At 37.3% G+C, this 17,398-nt stretch overlaps 1 protein-coding gene across 1 annotated transcript in view; it reads left to right on the forward strand.

Moving 5' to 3' along the window:
• The window catches only part of ADGRV1 (adhesion G protein-coupled receptor V1), a 451,408-nt gene that overhangs the window by 187,175 nt on the left and 246,835 nt on the right, over positions 1–17,398 (forward strand). The window contains exons 82-86 of the mRNA XM_070413740.1: positions 1,658–1,842; positions 6,291–6,540; positions 7,074–7,213; positions 9,487–9,647; positions 14,886–14,986. Coding sequence (XP_070269841.1) covers positions 1,658–1,842; positions 6,291–6,540; positions 7,074–7,213; positions 9,487–9,647; positions 14,886–14,986 — 837 coding nt within the window. The remainder of the gene's footprint in view (positions 1–1,657; positions 1,843–6,290; positions 6,541–7,073; positions 7,214–9,486; positions 9,648–14,885; positions 14,987–17,398) is intronic.

The following is a 17,398-nucleotide window of genomic DNA, read 5'->3' on the forward strand; positions in this document are numbered from 1 at the left end:
TCTGTTAGTAGTTTTTTTCCTGTCTGTTTTTCTGGTAAGATTTTTTTTTTTAACTCTTGAAGTAATATTTAAAAATCACCAGATACATCTGGTGTTGTTTCTTTTTCTTATTTTCACTGGTGTAAGCAAGCTCTGCATTTTTAGAAGGAAGTATTTCCTTAGCTTATCAAGGAACTGTATAGGTTTTACCTCTACTCGCTCCTTTTATGTGCTTGGTGTATCTTGTGGATTGGTCCTGTTTGTTATATTTTCTCTGAGTCCTGGGAGCATATATTGAGCTTATTTTCCATTTAACATATTCCATTTGTTTCAGTGTCCAATGAGCTGTCCCCTGTCTCCATTATAATTTTTTCTTTGTTAAATTTTTATTCTGTCGTTTTTATCATCTTTTCCTTATGGATTGTTCTCCATTCTGCCTTACTATCTTTGAGATGGCTACTCTTAAACTTGGATTTTGAGTCCAGCCAACAGCTTGGTACCATATAGATTATAAAACTATTTTAAAAATGTGGGAAACATGAGCCACTTCTTCAATGAGCTTAACTAGTAGGAGTAACAGACAAATCATTTCATCATTGTCATCATAAGTTTGTTAATAAAACTACGTGCAAAGTACAAAGGGAGTGATTATGTAAATGATCAGGCAGGTGGGGCCCAGTGTAGAAATCATAGAGAAATGATGACTAATTTGGATTTTGAAGAATTAATAGGGGCTTCTCAGATATATAAGAGTGAGTAGAATAACAAGTCAATGGCTTCACATCAAAGCTTGGGCAGACAATAAAGATGTGGCCTCCATGATTCTGCAAGGAATAAACCCAAGTCATGAAGCCTATTTCTCCTCTTAGTCTCCTTTTCCCTCAAACAGCAAATAACCAAGTTCTTTAAGGTAGGAAGGCTTATAGTCACGGGTAAAGGCAAGAATGCCAGGAATTCTTAACTACTCTTGGTTGGAATAGGATTTTCTCATATGATGTTTCAGGAGTTTAGTGACATGTGGTGATTTCTGTTCATTGAACACTTATAATAAAGAATAATCTTGCCCAGCCAGCATGGCTCAGTGGTTGAGCATTGACCTATGGACCAGGAGATCACAGTTCGATTCCCAGTCAGGGCATATGTTCGGGTTGTGAGCTAGATCCCCAGTGTGGGGCATGTAGGAGGCAGCCAATCCATGATCCTCTCTTATCATTGATGTTTCTATCTCTCCTTTCCTCTCGGAAATCAATAAAAAAAATATATTTTTTTAAAAAGAATAATCTTGCTTCTATATGGACATTCTTGTATTTATTTCCTTAGTTGGTCAAAATAATAATCCTTGGGGTAGATATAAAAGAGATTAATTTTGACTCATGATGTTAATTATTGTAGTCAAAAGTAAGTGACCCATGCAACCATTTTACGCTTAGTTTAGTTATTAAATAGAACATATTATGGTGATTGTGTGTTTTCTTTATAAATGATTGTTTATGCTTTTTAAAGTACAAATGGATATTTTTGAAATATAATTTTGATCCTGATTTCTCTTAAATTTTTCATGGGTTCATCCTTATTTTGTTAATGCTAATAACGGTTAATAAAGAACACATTATAGTATATGATACATTATCATTTAAAGAGTTTATTAAGATATATTTTTGTTTTTGTTTTTCCCCAGATAACTGTTGAAGGAAAAAAGCAAGCATTCAGTATTGAAAACCGAAATCTCTTCTATGATATTCTTTGTGCTCTTATTAACCCGAAGCGCAAGGACACTAGGGGATTCAGCCACTTTTCTGAAGTGACTGAGGATTTTGCCTTTTCTCTGCTGACCGATGTTACCTGTGGCTCTCCGGGTGAAAAGTAAGTCTCATTTAATATGCCAGCTGCACCTTCTATGTATGTATTCCTTCACAGTTTACACAGTAATACACAATGCAAATAACATTTATGTGATGTAACTAATGACTATACAGTTAATGCATTGGACTAGTGCACAAATGAAGTTAATTGTTTAAAAAAAACACAGCAGTTACATCAAGAAAAATAAATTATAAATTTATCCTGGCAACAATATATTCCTCTTGTTTTGAAGGGTCTTTTATAAAGGGTCTTTTCTTTACTCTTATTCCTATAATGAATAGAACATACACTCTGAAAAAAAGGAAGGTGATTCCCACCTTTAGACACGCTCTGATGTGCTGGTAACAGGTGGTTCCCTGGAGCTGTGGTTCAGTTTCATCTGTTTGGAGGCATCTCTCAGAATGTTGTTGAACTTCAGACTCGTCGTTTCATGGCAGAAAGCAAGCAAGAGGAAAGGAAAAAATAAAAAGTGGCTCATGTTTATTAGTATTTATGTAATTAATTTTGTAACTGTATGTTAATAGTCTTCAGAAGTCATGGTGTTTTAAACTGGGTAAGTGTAGTACAAACCTCTAAAAATGTTTATTTCTATTTGATTTAACATAAACATGGTTGGTAATAAATAAAAAAGAGTGAAAATGGAGATTTCCCTCCCAGTTCTCACTGAGTAATATCCGTTATTTAAAAAGCAATGATTATTATTTAATGGGACATGTCTGATTTAAAATGTTTATATTATCTTTTTAAAGTTTAAGATTGTATTGATTGATTTGAGAGAGAGAGGAAGGAAGAGAGAGAACATCAGTTTGTTGTTCCACATATAGGGTGGTCGATTCCTGTATGTGCCCTAACTGGGGATGGAACACACAACCTTGGCATATCGGGACGATGCTCTAACACACTGAGCTACCTGCCAGGGCCTTAATAAACTTTATTTTTTATTTATTGATTGTGGGGAGCAGCTACAGTGTTTTTGACAGGTTCAAGCCTTGGACTGATGTGAGGGCACAGTCCTCTCATTGCCACGTGCAAGTCCCAGCTTGGAGAGCAGAGCCCTCCCAGCACAATTATAGCCAACAGCTGTAGTTGTAAGCTTGGAACTATGGTCTGAACACGTGGCCCCACGTACCTGAGTGATGTGGGCTTGATAGAGTCCAGATGCATGGAGTTGAGTAGGATTGAAACCCACGAGAATGTTGTAAACATCTTGGTCACGCCCTTACTTTGCCTTGTAGCTTCTGCTATAAAATAAAGGCATGGCTGTGGGCGTGGTCGCTGTCTCTCAGAGAAGCAGCGTCCCACTGAGACCCAGCTTTCATTCTCTTGTCTGTCTTTTCTAAGCCTTTCAGCCGCCCCCACTCAGGTTCACCCTTGGCCATGCTGGCTCGGCACAATTGATGAATGCTATGATCAGTATTCATTAAGTTATGTCGATATTTTGAAGACTGATTTTAAAAAATTAGTATAATAATTTAAATCATTTCTTTATTTATGGGGCCCTTTATGAGCTGACATGTTATTTTAAATATTGTTTGTATTGTAAGACTTTTATCTTCTTAGATCACAAGACACATAAAGTTCAATGAGATAGTCAACTCAGATATAAAAGTGTTACAAGATAGATCAAATAATAAAATAATTATAAGAACTGATACTAACTATTCCTCTGCTCTAGTTCTGACACTGTATTAGATTGAACAATATGAAATTGCCTTTTTATCTAGATATTAACAGTATAATATATTAAGTGTTATATGGATTGAACTAGTCCTTAGTAAAAGTTGTACATATTTTATTCCTGCAAAAGACCAGTTTAAATAGCTGTTCAAGGATAAGTTAGGGCTTTTATTATTCCTATTTACGGATGTAGAAACTGAGGCCAGGGGCCTTATACAGCTTGCTGGTGGTCACATGATTAGTCCAGGGTGAGGCCTGGGCTCAGTTCCAGGCCTGCAGGCCAATCCCAGGCCTACTTGACTCCATTACCCTTGCTGGCCTCCGTGTCATGTGGTCAGAAGTGATTGTAAACCACTTGCTTTGAAACAGATCTTCCATTCTGAGCCCCATGACTCCAAAGTGCCCTGGACTTTCATCCTAGGTCAGTGCCTGGGTGTGACTTGAGGTTTGCGTACAGAACCAGCATCCCCTTACACTGTATTCTTTTAACCCTGATGGTCAAGTCCTGGGGACTTGTTTTTCTTTTCTTTTTTTAGTAGATTTTTATTGATTTCAGATAGGAAGGGAGAGGGAGAGAGAGATAGAAACATCAATGATGAGAGAGAATCATTGATCGGCTGCTTCCTGCATGTCCCCCACTGGGGATCGAACCCTAACCTGAGCATGTGCCCTTGACCAGAATCGAACCCAGGACTCCTCAGTGCATAGGCCAATGCTCTATCCACTGAGCAAAACTGGCTAGGGCTGCTTTTCTTAATGAGGAGCATCATCCAAGCACCTGAAAAGCTCTGGGCGCCCTTTCAGGAGGCCCTTTCTGCAGTCCTCCCCGTTCCTAAATGTCCAGCTGAGACCAACGATTAGCAGTTCAGCTCCTCAGTGCCATTTGTAAATGTCTCTAATGTCTCCAGAAGCCTCTGGAATGGATGATTTCTCTACTTCAAGTAAGTTTGCAATGAGGCCACAGTGTGTGTGTGTACGCATAGTTAAGAAATATCCTTTTACTGTTTTCACCTCTTATACTGTGTTCAACTATGTTGTTCAGTTAAGTCATAGTTCATTGTTTTACAATCCCCGTAGTCCCAAATCTTTAAATTTGTTTTTCCGTGTGTTTCCAAATTACCAGGATATTGAGGTTGTCTTAGATGTGAACCATCTACCCTGCTGTGATTGTTAGTTTCCATATCTGTGCCTTCAAAGGCCCGGTGAGAACTCGGAGCATCTGAGATGCACAGAAAGAATTGTCCTTTCTTTGTTGTTGCCTAATGTATTCCCTGGGCCTAGAACAGTGGTATGTGGTAGAATCTCAGTGGCTGTAGTACAGTGAGTGACTACAATGAGTAAATGAATCAATACCTTCCCTTCCTCTCCATAGGCTTACCTTTCTTTCTAAGTTATCCAAGAAGAGGAAACAGCGTGTACGATGGCAGTCAGGCAAGAATAGCATGGTGTGTTTGGGAAGACCACCAACCTTTAAAGGTTAAACATGGAATAAGTTAGGTGTGGTGTGGTGTGTGTGTGTGTGTGTGTGAGAGAGAGAGAGAGAGAGAGAGAGAGAAAGAGAGAGAGGGAAAGAGAGAAAGAAAGAATCAGACTTAGGGTGTTCGACTGTTTGGGAGGTGTGTGTGGCCTGTACACCTCGAGGTGCTTCAATAGGAGTCTTGGACATTAGGGTCTAGAGCCCTGGATGAAAGGCTGGATTAAAGATAGGTGAAGTTGGGGTGGCAATTTTTTTAGAGAGAAGGACTATAGCTAGAGATAAAGGTTAGCCATTACGTTTTCCTTTCTTTCTCAAATGTTCCATTGAAAATCTTTGCTCCATTTCCTTGGTTAGCAGTCTTGACGAGGTATCATTTAGTATCACGATATAATTATACATACTCTACATGTATTGTGGCCTGTATTACGTTTTAACATTTAATGCCTCATTTTTATCCTAATATCCTCTGCACATTTCCAGGCAGGTTTTAGATGTGATTCATCTTGTATCTCCTCATTGTTTGCAAACATAATATGCCCACTGAAAAGATGTATCAGATTCGCTGGAGAACTGGTTAAAAAATACAGATTCCTAAAATCCCTAGCTCCCTCCCCAGGTCAGGGTCCTGATTTAGTAGGTAAGGGTCATGATTTAGTAAGTCTGGGATGTTATTTAGAAATCTATATTTTTAAACAAGCTTTCAACTGCTTTTAACACACACTGAGGTTTGGAAGCAATTTTACTGAGCACAGTATCTTATGCCTAGGGGATGTTCAAAGCAGTATTGTTAAATGGATAAAGATCACTGTTCAGGGCTATTTTTCCTACCAGTTACCTGGTCAAATTAGCAGTTAGAAAGGGGTGAGGGAACACTTGATGAAAACATAGCTACGGATATATAAAGTTTACGATACTCTTAAGTAAAACAGAGCGTTTCCTTAGTGATGTGCCTTTCCTTCAACCTGTTCCACCAGTGCTCATTTAACCGACACTGAAAAGTCCATTTTACAGCCTCAGATGGTATCTGATATCCATGAAACAGCTTCAAAAATCCATGCGTTAGGTTATAAGGGGAATCAGGCAAAGGGATGCAGAAATTTCTATGAAAAAAACCCGTAAAAGAACTGAAAGCACCTTCTCTCTACTGCTCTGGGTTGGTAGTGTCCTGGTTATACACCAAGAACAGAGCCCTGGTGTAATGCATTTTAACAAATAAAAGGGACTATATAGAACAAATACAAAAAATATATAAAATGCATGCCACTTCAGCACACCCTTTGCTTTTCTGTTGTAGAAGCAAAACCATCCTCGACAGCTGCCCATATCTGTCAATACTGGCTCTTCACTGGTATCCCCAGCAAATCAATGGGCACAAGTTTGAAGGGAAGGAAGGCGATTATATTCGAATTCCAGAAAGGTTATTGGATGTCCCGGATGCAGAAATCATGTCTGGGAAAAGTACGTGCGAATCTGTCCAGTTTACAGAGTACAGCAGCCAGCAGTGGTTTATAAATGGAAACAGCCTTCCTGCCCTGAAAAATAAGGTAATCTATCATTATAAAGAATTATGGTTGGGCTCTGACTTTTGCGTAGCAGCCACACTCCCCAGAATGCATTAGCTGGATCAGATTTGTGGGAAGTGCTACACATGGTGAGCTAATTATGAAACATGGCCCATCTTTATGAACTATTTATCAAGAGTTTTGCCTTAAAAACAGCTGGAAATATTCTCTTCATGTTTTATTGAGCAAACTATATAATAATAGAGGGACAGTGAAAAAATACAGCTTTTACTAATATTATCTTATATATCCCCCTCGTGATGAAGTTCAGCAGTTATAGTCGTAGTGTTGTCAGCTGAAGACAGCTCAGTAACTGAAGTGGAGGCAGAATGTTTGTGAATGAAAACCAGGGAGGTGACCTGCATTCCTAAGGCAGCTTCCAATAGAAATAGTGGCAGTGAGTGGTGAGTAAAGGGACTGAAAAATGAAGCGAAGTTCAGAATTGGAGATTCAGTCATGACATTCACTTGAAAACATCATTAAATCATTTTCTGTTTGCTTTTTTTATGCTACAGGTATTATCTTTGAGTGTGAAAGGTCAGAGTTCGCAGCCCCTGACTGACAACAGTGAGGTTCTCTACAGGATTTATGCTGCCGAGCCTAGAATTGTTCCCAAAACCTCACTATGTCTCCTTTGGAATCAGGCTGCTGCAAGGTACTTATTAGTCATTGTTTAAAATCAGAATTTGGTCCTTCTACAGTCCAGTGCCATTGAGCCCATTTTTTTTCTCACTGAGCATCAGTGGATTCTGGACAACAATCACCTCTACACGAAATAAGACAAAGAAGCACAGGAAAGGGTCTAGCATTGTGCAGGTGGCAAATGTAGCCAAACAATTTAAATATGTGTTCAATACAATATTAACTTCTTTTTTTTTTTTTAAATATATTTTATTGATTTTTTACAGAGAGGAAGGGAGAGAGATAGAGAGTTAGAAACATCGATGAGAGAGAAACATCGATCAGCTGCCTCCTGCACATCTCCTACTGGGGATGTGCCCACAACCCCAGGTACATGCCCTTGACCGGAATCGAACCTGGGACCTTTCAGTCCACAGGCCGACGCTCTATCCACTGAGCCAAACCGGTTTTGGCCAATATTAACTTCTTGATGACTAGTGTTTTCATGGGACTTAGCATGAATTTTGCTCAATTCGGATAACTTTCCTGTGGTTCCTGGTTAATTTATTGGGCAGGAAAGGAAATTCTTTTTACCCCTTCCATCTGGGCTTGTGGTTCTGGAGCTGATACTCTATGCTTAGAGGAATTAGCAGGGATTTGTAATTCTAGTTCACATAGGGCTGGAGTACATTTTGGGATTAAAGCCATGCCCAGGAGTGGGAAGAGGAAAATGATGCTTTCTCTGAATCTCCTGGGCCCAAGGCCTCAAGTATCTGAGCAGTTCTGTCACTTGGAGCCCAATCAATGCCCCATAGTCTAGGATACTAATCAGTCACTAGGTTTGGACCCTGGAGATCAATTCAAATCTGGTAGGTAAAGCGAGGGTGGTGGTGGTGGTGTGTGTGTGTGTGTGTGTGTGTGTGTGTGTGTGTGTGTATTTAGAGAGGACAGAGGGCATATAGCTAGAGTAAAGCCCTTAATCTTTCCTTTCTTTCTCAAATCTTCCATTGAAAAATCTTTGCTCCATTTCCTTGGTTAGCAGTCTTGACAAGATATCATTTAGATGCATGATATAGTCATACATACTCTACATGTATTGTGGCCTATATTACTTTTTAACATTGAATGCATAATTTCATATCCTCTAAACATTTCCAGGAGGATTTCAGATCTGATTCATCTTTGTATCTCCTCATTGTTTGCAAACACAATTGGTCCACTGAGAAGATGCATCAGATTTGCTGGAGGAGTGGCTAAAAAATACAGGTTCCTAGAATCCCCAGCTCCCAATAATTTCTTATTCTTAATAACATTTTTCATAAGGATGACAACTCTTAATAGATTCTTCTAGGTCCACATAGTTCCCAAACCAGATGGAGACATCATATTTTACTTAAATATTAATAGAAATTTCATAGAGTGATAATACCAACGGGTAAAAAGTTGTTTGTTACTGACTTTCAGCCACATAAACTAAAGTTCTTAAATAGGTTTAATAGCTTAGTTGGGTAATTAGCCAACTGTCCTCTAAACACCAAAATTGTGGTTAGTCTCTTTCTTTCTTTGGAAAAAAAAATTATCAGTTGACATTCCTAATGTCTGATGACAGATCTTAAACCTAATACATAGGTACTTTGTGATCCTCAATATATAATGACTAATGAATGTTTCAGGGTTGAACCTGCAGTTGGGTTTAAAAATTGTGTGTCCTTAGAAAAGTAATCAAGAGTGTCAACCAGTAGTCACTGATGAATGCTCATAACATAGCATAGTTGTCTTGTGCTAAATCAGCCAGACCTTATAGACACCTTCCATACCTAAAAGAACCCTGGAAAACATTTATGTATTATAACTGGCTGCAAATTCCCAAAAAAAGATTAAGGGATTTTAGAAAAGCATATAAGTAATTTGTGTGGTTCGAATTACTAGGAGTTATGAAAAATAAGGAAGGGTGAACACTACACATTCTAATGGCTGTGCCAATCTTTTGGGATTTTTGAAAGATAGAGAAGAGTGCCTTCTGTTGAAAACCTTGGGTGCTACTGCTCTGTTGAGAGGACCAGCTTTTTCGGTATCTGAATGCTTTTGAAGGTTTGGATAGTATTTGGGCTGTTTCTTAAGGTACCTTGTGGGATATGTTGTGTCATGTCATAGACAAGATGTTCCCTCCAGTGTTCTTCTTGAAACCGTGGTCTGCCTAAGTCTGGAGTCAAGAAGACTTAAGTTCAGTAACTTTTTATTTAAAAGCCGTCTGAAGACCTCAAGTATTAATAAGGAGGAATAGTGACAGTTGTCTTTTTGCCCTAGCTGGTTGTCTGACAGTCAATTTTGCAAAGTGGTTGAGGATACTTCAGACTACGTAGAATGTGCCTGTTCATACATGTCTGTGTACGCTGTCTACGCCCAGACCGACAGCTTGTCTTCATACAATGAAGCCTTTTTCTCCTCTGGATTTATATGCATTTCAGGTCAGTTGCAATATATTGTGTCAATAATTTAAAGTACTTATGAGGATGAGTCTGTTTTCCCGTAGTCATTTTATATATTACAAGATGCAGATATACTGTAATTCATTAGCACTGGGAGAAAATAAAGTTCCTCATTAATTCATTCAGTGGATATTTGTGGAGGGCTAACTTTGTACTGAGGATATAGGAAAGAACAAGGCACAGTTCCAGCTCATGAGCAATGTAAATACAGTGTGGGAGAGAAGTGAGATAATAGGAAAAGATATATGTAGTTCAAAGTCTTGTAATTTAGAGGCAGGTTCTGCATTAGAATGTCAGGATTGTGTGAGATAATACAAAGCAATTTACATTTTATTTTTTTAAAAAAACAACCAAAAACACAAAACTACCCCTTTGGTTGATTTGTATTCTACAACCCAGGAGCTCTTAATAGGCTCTGTTTAAAAAAAAATAATTTTTCACCTTCCACATTTAGGCTTCATTTCTGACAGGAGTAGGAACTTTTTAAATGCATTAATGTCTGTCAAACTGTTTACTTATAACTTAACTTAGAATAACTATAGAATTATTCTCATTTGCTGCATTGAATATATGGTTGGGAGTCTTAATAATCTCTTAGTCTCAATAACATCTCTCATAAGGATGATATTTCTTGCTTAATAGATTCTTCTGGGTCCCCACAGTTCCAAAACCAGATGGAGACACCACACTTCACTGTAATATAAATAGAAATTTCATAGATGATGAAATAATACCAAAGGGTATTAAAATGCTGAAATAAGTCTAGATGTTATTTTATATGTTTCAATAGAGAGATAAATCCAAGTGCTGCTGTGACCCACAAAACTCCCTCACTAGATCTAAATACTGAACATCAAAGCAAAGAGATTTAAAAACGAAAGAGAATGTTTCCTGAAAGAATTGTTAATAAATACATACTTTTCGCAGCTTACTCTAGCAAATATAGATTTGCTCATATATTTGAGAATCATCACCTAAATATCATCTAATTTTATCACTTTTGACTTGAAATCATATTTGAAATTACAGTTGACCCTTGACCAATGTGGGCGTTAGGGATGGTGACCCTTCTCCTCCCACCCCTTGAGTAAAAAATCCATGTATAAGTTTTGACTTCCCCAAAACTTAGTATTAATAGCCTATGGTAGAGCAAAAGCCTCACTGATTATATGATCGATTAACATATATTTTGTGTGTATGTATTATATACCATATTCTTAAATTAAAGTAAGCTATAGGAAAACAGTCATAAGGTAGAGAAAATACATTTACAGTACTGTACTGTATTTATCGATACCGTGAGCTTATGTTATCTGTCTTAGGCTGTGTGCTTACGAGGTTTTTCAAATTGTCTTTTTGTCTCAGCTTCAGGGGATGATGAATGTCCATCTCTCAAATGCCCCTTCCACCCCCCTCCCCCTCACCAGGAAGTAGAGAAGAGAATTATATATATCTTACACACATTTTCAATAATTTAGGTCAGGTCACACTGAAGATCTCTCTGAATTTGGAGGTAATCTGACTAGCTCTTTTCATGAAATGTAGTAACATATAATTAGGAATCAAACCTCTGTATTTAAATCAGGATAGATCACAATATATCTGTTCCAATTCTGTTTCACAGTTCTGAGATTTTTGGAAGAATTTGATGTGGAATTTTAGAAAACATATCTTATTTTTAAAAAATAATTTAAAATGGGTGGATGGCATCTAGTAAAGTTACAGAGTATTTTTTTCTGAAAAATAAAACTATCAGAATCTTAGCTTGTAAACTATAAAAGGCACAATTAGAATATTCTTGCAGTTAGATAAACCTTGAACAAAATAATAAGCATGTTTGAAAGGGCTTGAGATTGTATTTATTTACCTACCTGTTTATTATTTAGCAATTATAGACAATTACTTCCTGTTACTTATTGTAAAATTGGCATTGTGTTGGCATTTATCACTTAGTAATCTGTGAAGTAAATAAAACCATTAGCCAAAGGAAAGCTTTAGTTTAATGTGTTAAGTACTTCTCACACACACACACACACACACACAAAATCTGAGGTCTATATCCATCTCTAATCTCAGCTTTAAAACATTCCAAACACAGGAGACACACCTACAAGTGCATCAGACATGACCCAGTTCATGTATGCATGGTAAAACTGAACTGGTTTATGGAATGTTATAGGGTCTTCCTACAATTGCAAAGCATAGAAATTGTATTCAGAGTCAAAATGAGGATGATTCCAGTTCAGTTGTCTATCTTTGATAGCACAACATCAATAGAGTTGCGAGAAGCAGAGTAAGCTTCTTTAATATCATCCTCCAAATAGCAATGTGCATTTCAAATTATGCGTAGGTTCCCTGAAATAGTTATATTATACAATTATAGCATTAGCATCTGAAGTTATTCACGTTGGAGGTGAATTTTATGTCACACTAATGTGCACAGTTATGGTTTACTTTTTTCCTCTTTCTTCATGAGATAACCTTACTTTAATTAACTTTTTAGCTTCATGAGATAACATTACTTTGATTTCTTGGAATTTGGTAAACTGGTTTCTAATTTTTAAAAGTCATAGCTATATGCCTTGGTCTTCCATCTTTCTAAGTTGAACCTTACTAAACTTTTTGGCCTGTGTGCCCATTTCCAACTGAGTCTGTACTCTACATAATGCTAGGAAAAAGAGTAATGGAAAATTATGCAATTAGCCAAGAATAAATTTTTTAGAAACAGTTTAGAGTACACCTTTAGTGTAATAACTGGAAATATTATGCTTTATTTATTTTATATACTTAATTTTTTAAAAATGTACTTATTGTTATAAGATTTTGTACTCTGTGATTTACATGTTTATATTAAGGGAATTTAAACCAAAAATTGTTTAAATTTAAACCAAAAATCTAAAAAAAACTGACTTGTAAATTTAAATCATGTGTGCTAGTACAGCTATTCAGCATCAGGTAAGAAGATAAAAGATAAATACTCAGCATATAATGCTTCGGAAACTTGGTAACTGAGGGTATTCAGTGTATTTCTCAAGGCCAGTGGGGGCTGGAGCACCGCCTGCTTGAGCATCTAGATAACATCACACATTGTAGGTACAGGCCGTAGCATCTAGCATCTAGCCCGTTTTCCTGCCGCTGGCTTTGAATCCTGGACTGCCACCAGGTGTCATGCTAGCATTTTAATTGCAGCTTAAGACACTTGATTAAATATTCCTGAGCTGGTCCATTTGAACTGTACTAAATTGATATGAAATGGGCGTAGACTGGAATATTACCAAGTAAAGGGCAACGGTTAAGACTAAAGTAGTTGGCTGGGGTGCATTTTCCTTGGCCAGCACTAAATCCCCTTGCCTGACACTGTTACCATCTACCACCATAACTTACAGAAGGACATAAGTTTGTGATCTCGTGGCGTATAATGAAATAAAAAACTTGCAAGGCTCTGCTTTTAAGCCAGTATATTACACACACACACACACACACACACACACACTGAAAACTTGAGTTTAAGCTGGCTTTGATCATCGCGGGAAACTCAGTGTGCATTCATGAGTTGATAGCATCGGCCTCAGTAGTTTATAGACCACCTAAATTAAGGTGCGAAATCAGACATGACTGTGCAGTTTCTGGATACACTGTGTACCTGCATGGGTGGATTTTGGAGGCAGCCCCAGGACTTGCACACCTGCCCCAGAACACCTCCTGGCAGCCACCCTAAAAATGGATTACTCCAGACATCTTAGCCAACTTTTTAGGCCAAAAGCCTTGACGAATGCAAAGCCTCAGTTCTTACATGGAAAGTTGCCTACCCATCTACCCCATTAAATCTAAACATATTGAGAGCTTTTCCCAAAAGAAGTTTTGAGAGGCATTTCTATGCAGAAAACCAGACCCCATGTGGGCATTTTGCAAATGCCCCGGCCACTTATGCCAACAGGTGGTCTCCTTTAAAACTTTGTTCCATAGCTTCAGAGAAGACAGTGAGAAAATAACCTGTTAAATGAATGTAGTACCTCCTGTTTGTCAAGGAGGCATTGATAAGTGAGGTAATGCATGCACAGTACCTGGCAGAGCAGCATACATTTATGTTTGAATAATTGTTAGACAGAACAACCCGACTGAGAATGAGAGTGAACTAAAAGGCTTAGTGAAAAAGTTACTATGTGCTGGACATTTGAATTAAAAGAAAAAAAATCCAGGAAATATGTTTAAAATATGCATACACTCTGGCATTAAAATAAGTTTATACAGATTGCAAGACAAAAGATTTGTGGGTTAGTGCTGAAGTTCTTATCATCCCCATGAAGCAGTGTAAATAGGCGAATGCCAGTAGACGTAAAGAAAATAAGAATATGCCCCTGGTCAATGTGGCTGGTTGGGCATTGTCCCAAGCACTGAAAGGGTGCCAGTTCCATTCCTGGTCGGGGCACATGACCAGTTGCGGGCTCAATTCCCGGTAGGAGGCGTGCAGGAAGCAGCTGATCTATGTTTTGCTCTCATGTCGATGTTTCTCTCTCTCTTTCCCTCTCCTTTCCTCTCTCTCTAAAAATCAATACAAATATATTTAAAAAAAATAAAATAAGAATAATTTTCTCCACCCCACTTAGGAATGTAGATGTTTAGGTTAAAGTCATCTTAGGGAGAAAGAACACATTTTTTTCCTAGTTTTAACACCCAGTAGCATAGGGGTGCTTTTAAAATTCATAATCATCACTGTTGTAGTTCTATGACTATTCTTAGTAGATAAAAAGAGATAATTACAAAACCTGAGTTTTGGTAGTACTATTCACAATTTTATGCCTAAAAATCTTATTCACCTCCCTAATTATATCTATTTAGCCAAGCCACCTGGTCTTAGGAAATTAGATTAGAATATTCTTTTCTTAATCAGTAAAACTTGTCTAATGAAAACAGAGCACCAGTGCTTAATGAAATTATTAATCTGCTTAATTTTTGATTTCTTTTTAGTAGGGAAAGGAACATGTAGATATTTAAAAATTAAAATTACCCTTAGGCTTAATTGATAAGTGTGAAGACTTTATATGCCAATCAAAGTGGAGTAAATGAAAATTGCTACATAATCGTTCCCAGAGAGACTGTGCTATGCAGCAGAGGCAGGCTCCAGGCCTTATGTGTTTAGCTGTCCCACAGCTTTTTGCTGCGCTACTGTTTGTTCATGGATTATAAAACCACACATGGACGTTTTTGTTCCCACAGGTCTCTGCCTGGCTGTGCTTTCCCATATCTTCTGTGCCAGGTATTCCATGTTTGCGGCTAAGCTTCTGACTCACATGATGGCAGCCAGCTTAGGTACACAGGTAGGAGCTCTGGAAGTGTTGACTTTCATGAGATGTTCATGTTTTTTCTTCTCTAGTCCTAGAAATGAATGTGCACGTAAAGGATAATCTCAAATGAGTCGAAATTCGCTCATTTAATTTTGTGGTGGAGGAGGGTGGGAGAAGGAGAGGGGTAAAAGGCAATGATAGCATCAGGCCTGAAAAGGGTCGACAGAAAGGTATTATATCATCGCTTACAAGAAAATAGCTGCTGCATATCACAAAGCATTGTATTGTCGACTTATATATGCTACTTATCTTACTAATGTGTATACGTATTAAAATTAGGACATGTTATTTAGTCTGTTTGCATAAAATGTACTTTTACAAATTATATGGAGGGCATAAAGGTGATATTTACAAAGTAGTTAAGTATACTGTTTCTCAAAAAAGTATACTTAACTACTTTGATTTTAAAAATACCTTCTAAATTAAAATATCTGGATAGTATATTTTGTTTCATTTAATATTGTATAATACAATTTGGTAGAACATTGCTGTTTGAAAAATCGTTCAGGTGTCTGCAGCAGAAGAAATAGTGTGAAAAACATCGAGTCATTCATTAGCATGCAGTTTAAAGCATACAGCTTTAAGCACAGAAGGCAGATGAAAAGATTGAATGCCTTTTCTGTCCATGAGATACTCAGTCTAGAAAATAGATGTACACATAAATTAGTATAATTCCGTGTGATACGTGTAAACATAGACTATTTGCAAATTACTCTGTGAATATAGATGAGGACCTAAGTCATTTTTTTGTGAAAGTCAAGGAAGCCTTCATAGAGGAGGTATCAGGGAACTGTGTCCCTCTGCTACAATTCTCTATTTCTAGAAATGGATATATGATATCTGTCCATAATTTAATAGAACTGGTTCAGCTTGTTGTTAAGGGGAGAGATGGGCAAAGATGTTTGTAAAAGCAAAAAGGTATAATCACTTATACTTTAAAGGCTGTAATTACATATCCAGACAGTCGGAATATACTCTATTATGTTATTGAGAGAACTGTGTAGTATTTTTTTAATATATAAAATAAAATGTTCTCTTTTCTGGGTGGGTGGGGGCACGTCTGAAGTACAGAAAATGTTTGTGCTTGATTGGGTGCTGGTTATATGCATGTGTTTGATTTAGATAAATTTATTGTGCTGTACACTTATGATCTGCACACTCTGTTTTAGAATGTTAATGGCATTTTATTGAACTCCAACAGAACTTTGAAAAATAACATTAGTGGAGGAGCTGAAATATAAAATGGAAAATTGTCTGGGCCATTGGACTTCTGCTCCTTCTTTCTTTTGTCCTAGGAGTGAAAATGACATGTGTCATTTTTGTAACTATTTTTTTGGGACAAATTAAGTGCTGGATTCCAAGCAGAGGATCCCAGATTGTGGTTGTTTTTTTTTAAGTACCTATGAACTATGGGAGGTAACAGCTGTTACCAAAGTGGGGCTTACATTGAATTTGACAAGACTATTTATATTGCCGTAGTAACTATCTTAGTTGTCTGATCTTGCCTTTGCTTCTTGTAACATCTTAGAAAACCCGCCTTCCATAATTAGCGTTTACTCGGCTGTATTCACCACCCACTCTGGTGATTTTTTGGCAGCTGAATTTGTACAAGTCTTAATTATAGAACCATAGAATTATAGACGACTCTTCAGTGTCCTCGCAGACAAATTTGCTCATGTCTAGGGAAATGAAAGAAAAATTCAGGATTTATATGTTGGGACATTGCTTTCTAATTCACATTGTACTTTGTATAAATTTTGGAGAAAATCCAAGTTTTTTTAGTATATTTTTAAAATAGATGAAACGGTGTGGCATGAAAATTCCTATAACTTATGACTTATGAAATACATGAACAAGAATCTTCATGGTTTATTTTTGGCAGGGAGAATTGGTATATTGTTGATAGAAAAGTACTGTTTTCTCAAAACAGTATACTTAACTACTTTAATTTTAAAAATACCTTCTAAATGAAAGAGAATAATTGTTGCCCTTAAAACCTTTTAGCAAAGGCTTTGTAAAATTTATAAACTCTCCAGAAAAAGAAATGAAGCAGGAACTTGAGCCCACCCTTTCAGAATTTTAATATCATGTTTATATCTCCAATTACAGAATCTTTCTTACCAACACGGCTATTCCATCCAGTTTCAGCCGCTGATCTCTCGTTTGGGATTCTCCATCAGGGTTATGCTGACATCCTTAGATTTTAAGTTCCCTCTAGAGAAGTCTCCCAAAATATAGATTTGGCCTGTGATTTTTTTTTTTGGCCGAGGGAGTGAAACTTCTCGAGCTGACCTAGTATTTGAGTTGTGAATTCTCTGCAGACAGGTCTGCCAAGACCATTTGGTTTCACATCTTTATTGCTGACCTAGGACTAAGTTGAATGGC

This window comes from Myotis yumanensis, unplaced genomic scaffold (assembly GCF_028538775.1).
Source record: "Myotis yumanensis isolate MYYU_CA2020_CCGP unplaced genomic scaffold, mMyoYum1.0.hap1 SCAF_4, whole genome shotgun sequence".
Taxonomy (NCBI): domain Eukaryota; kingdom Metazoa; phylum Chordata; class Mammalia; order Chiroptera; family Vespertilionidae; genus Myotis; species Myotis yumanensis.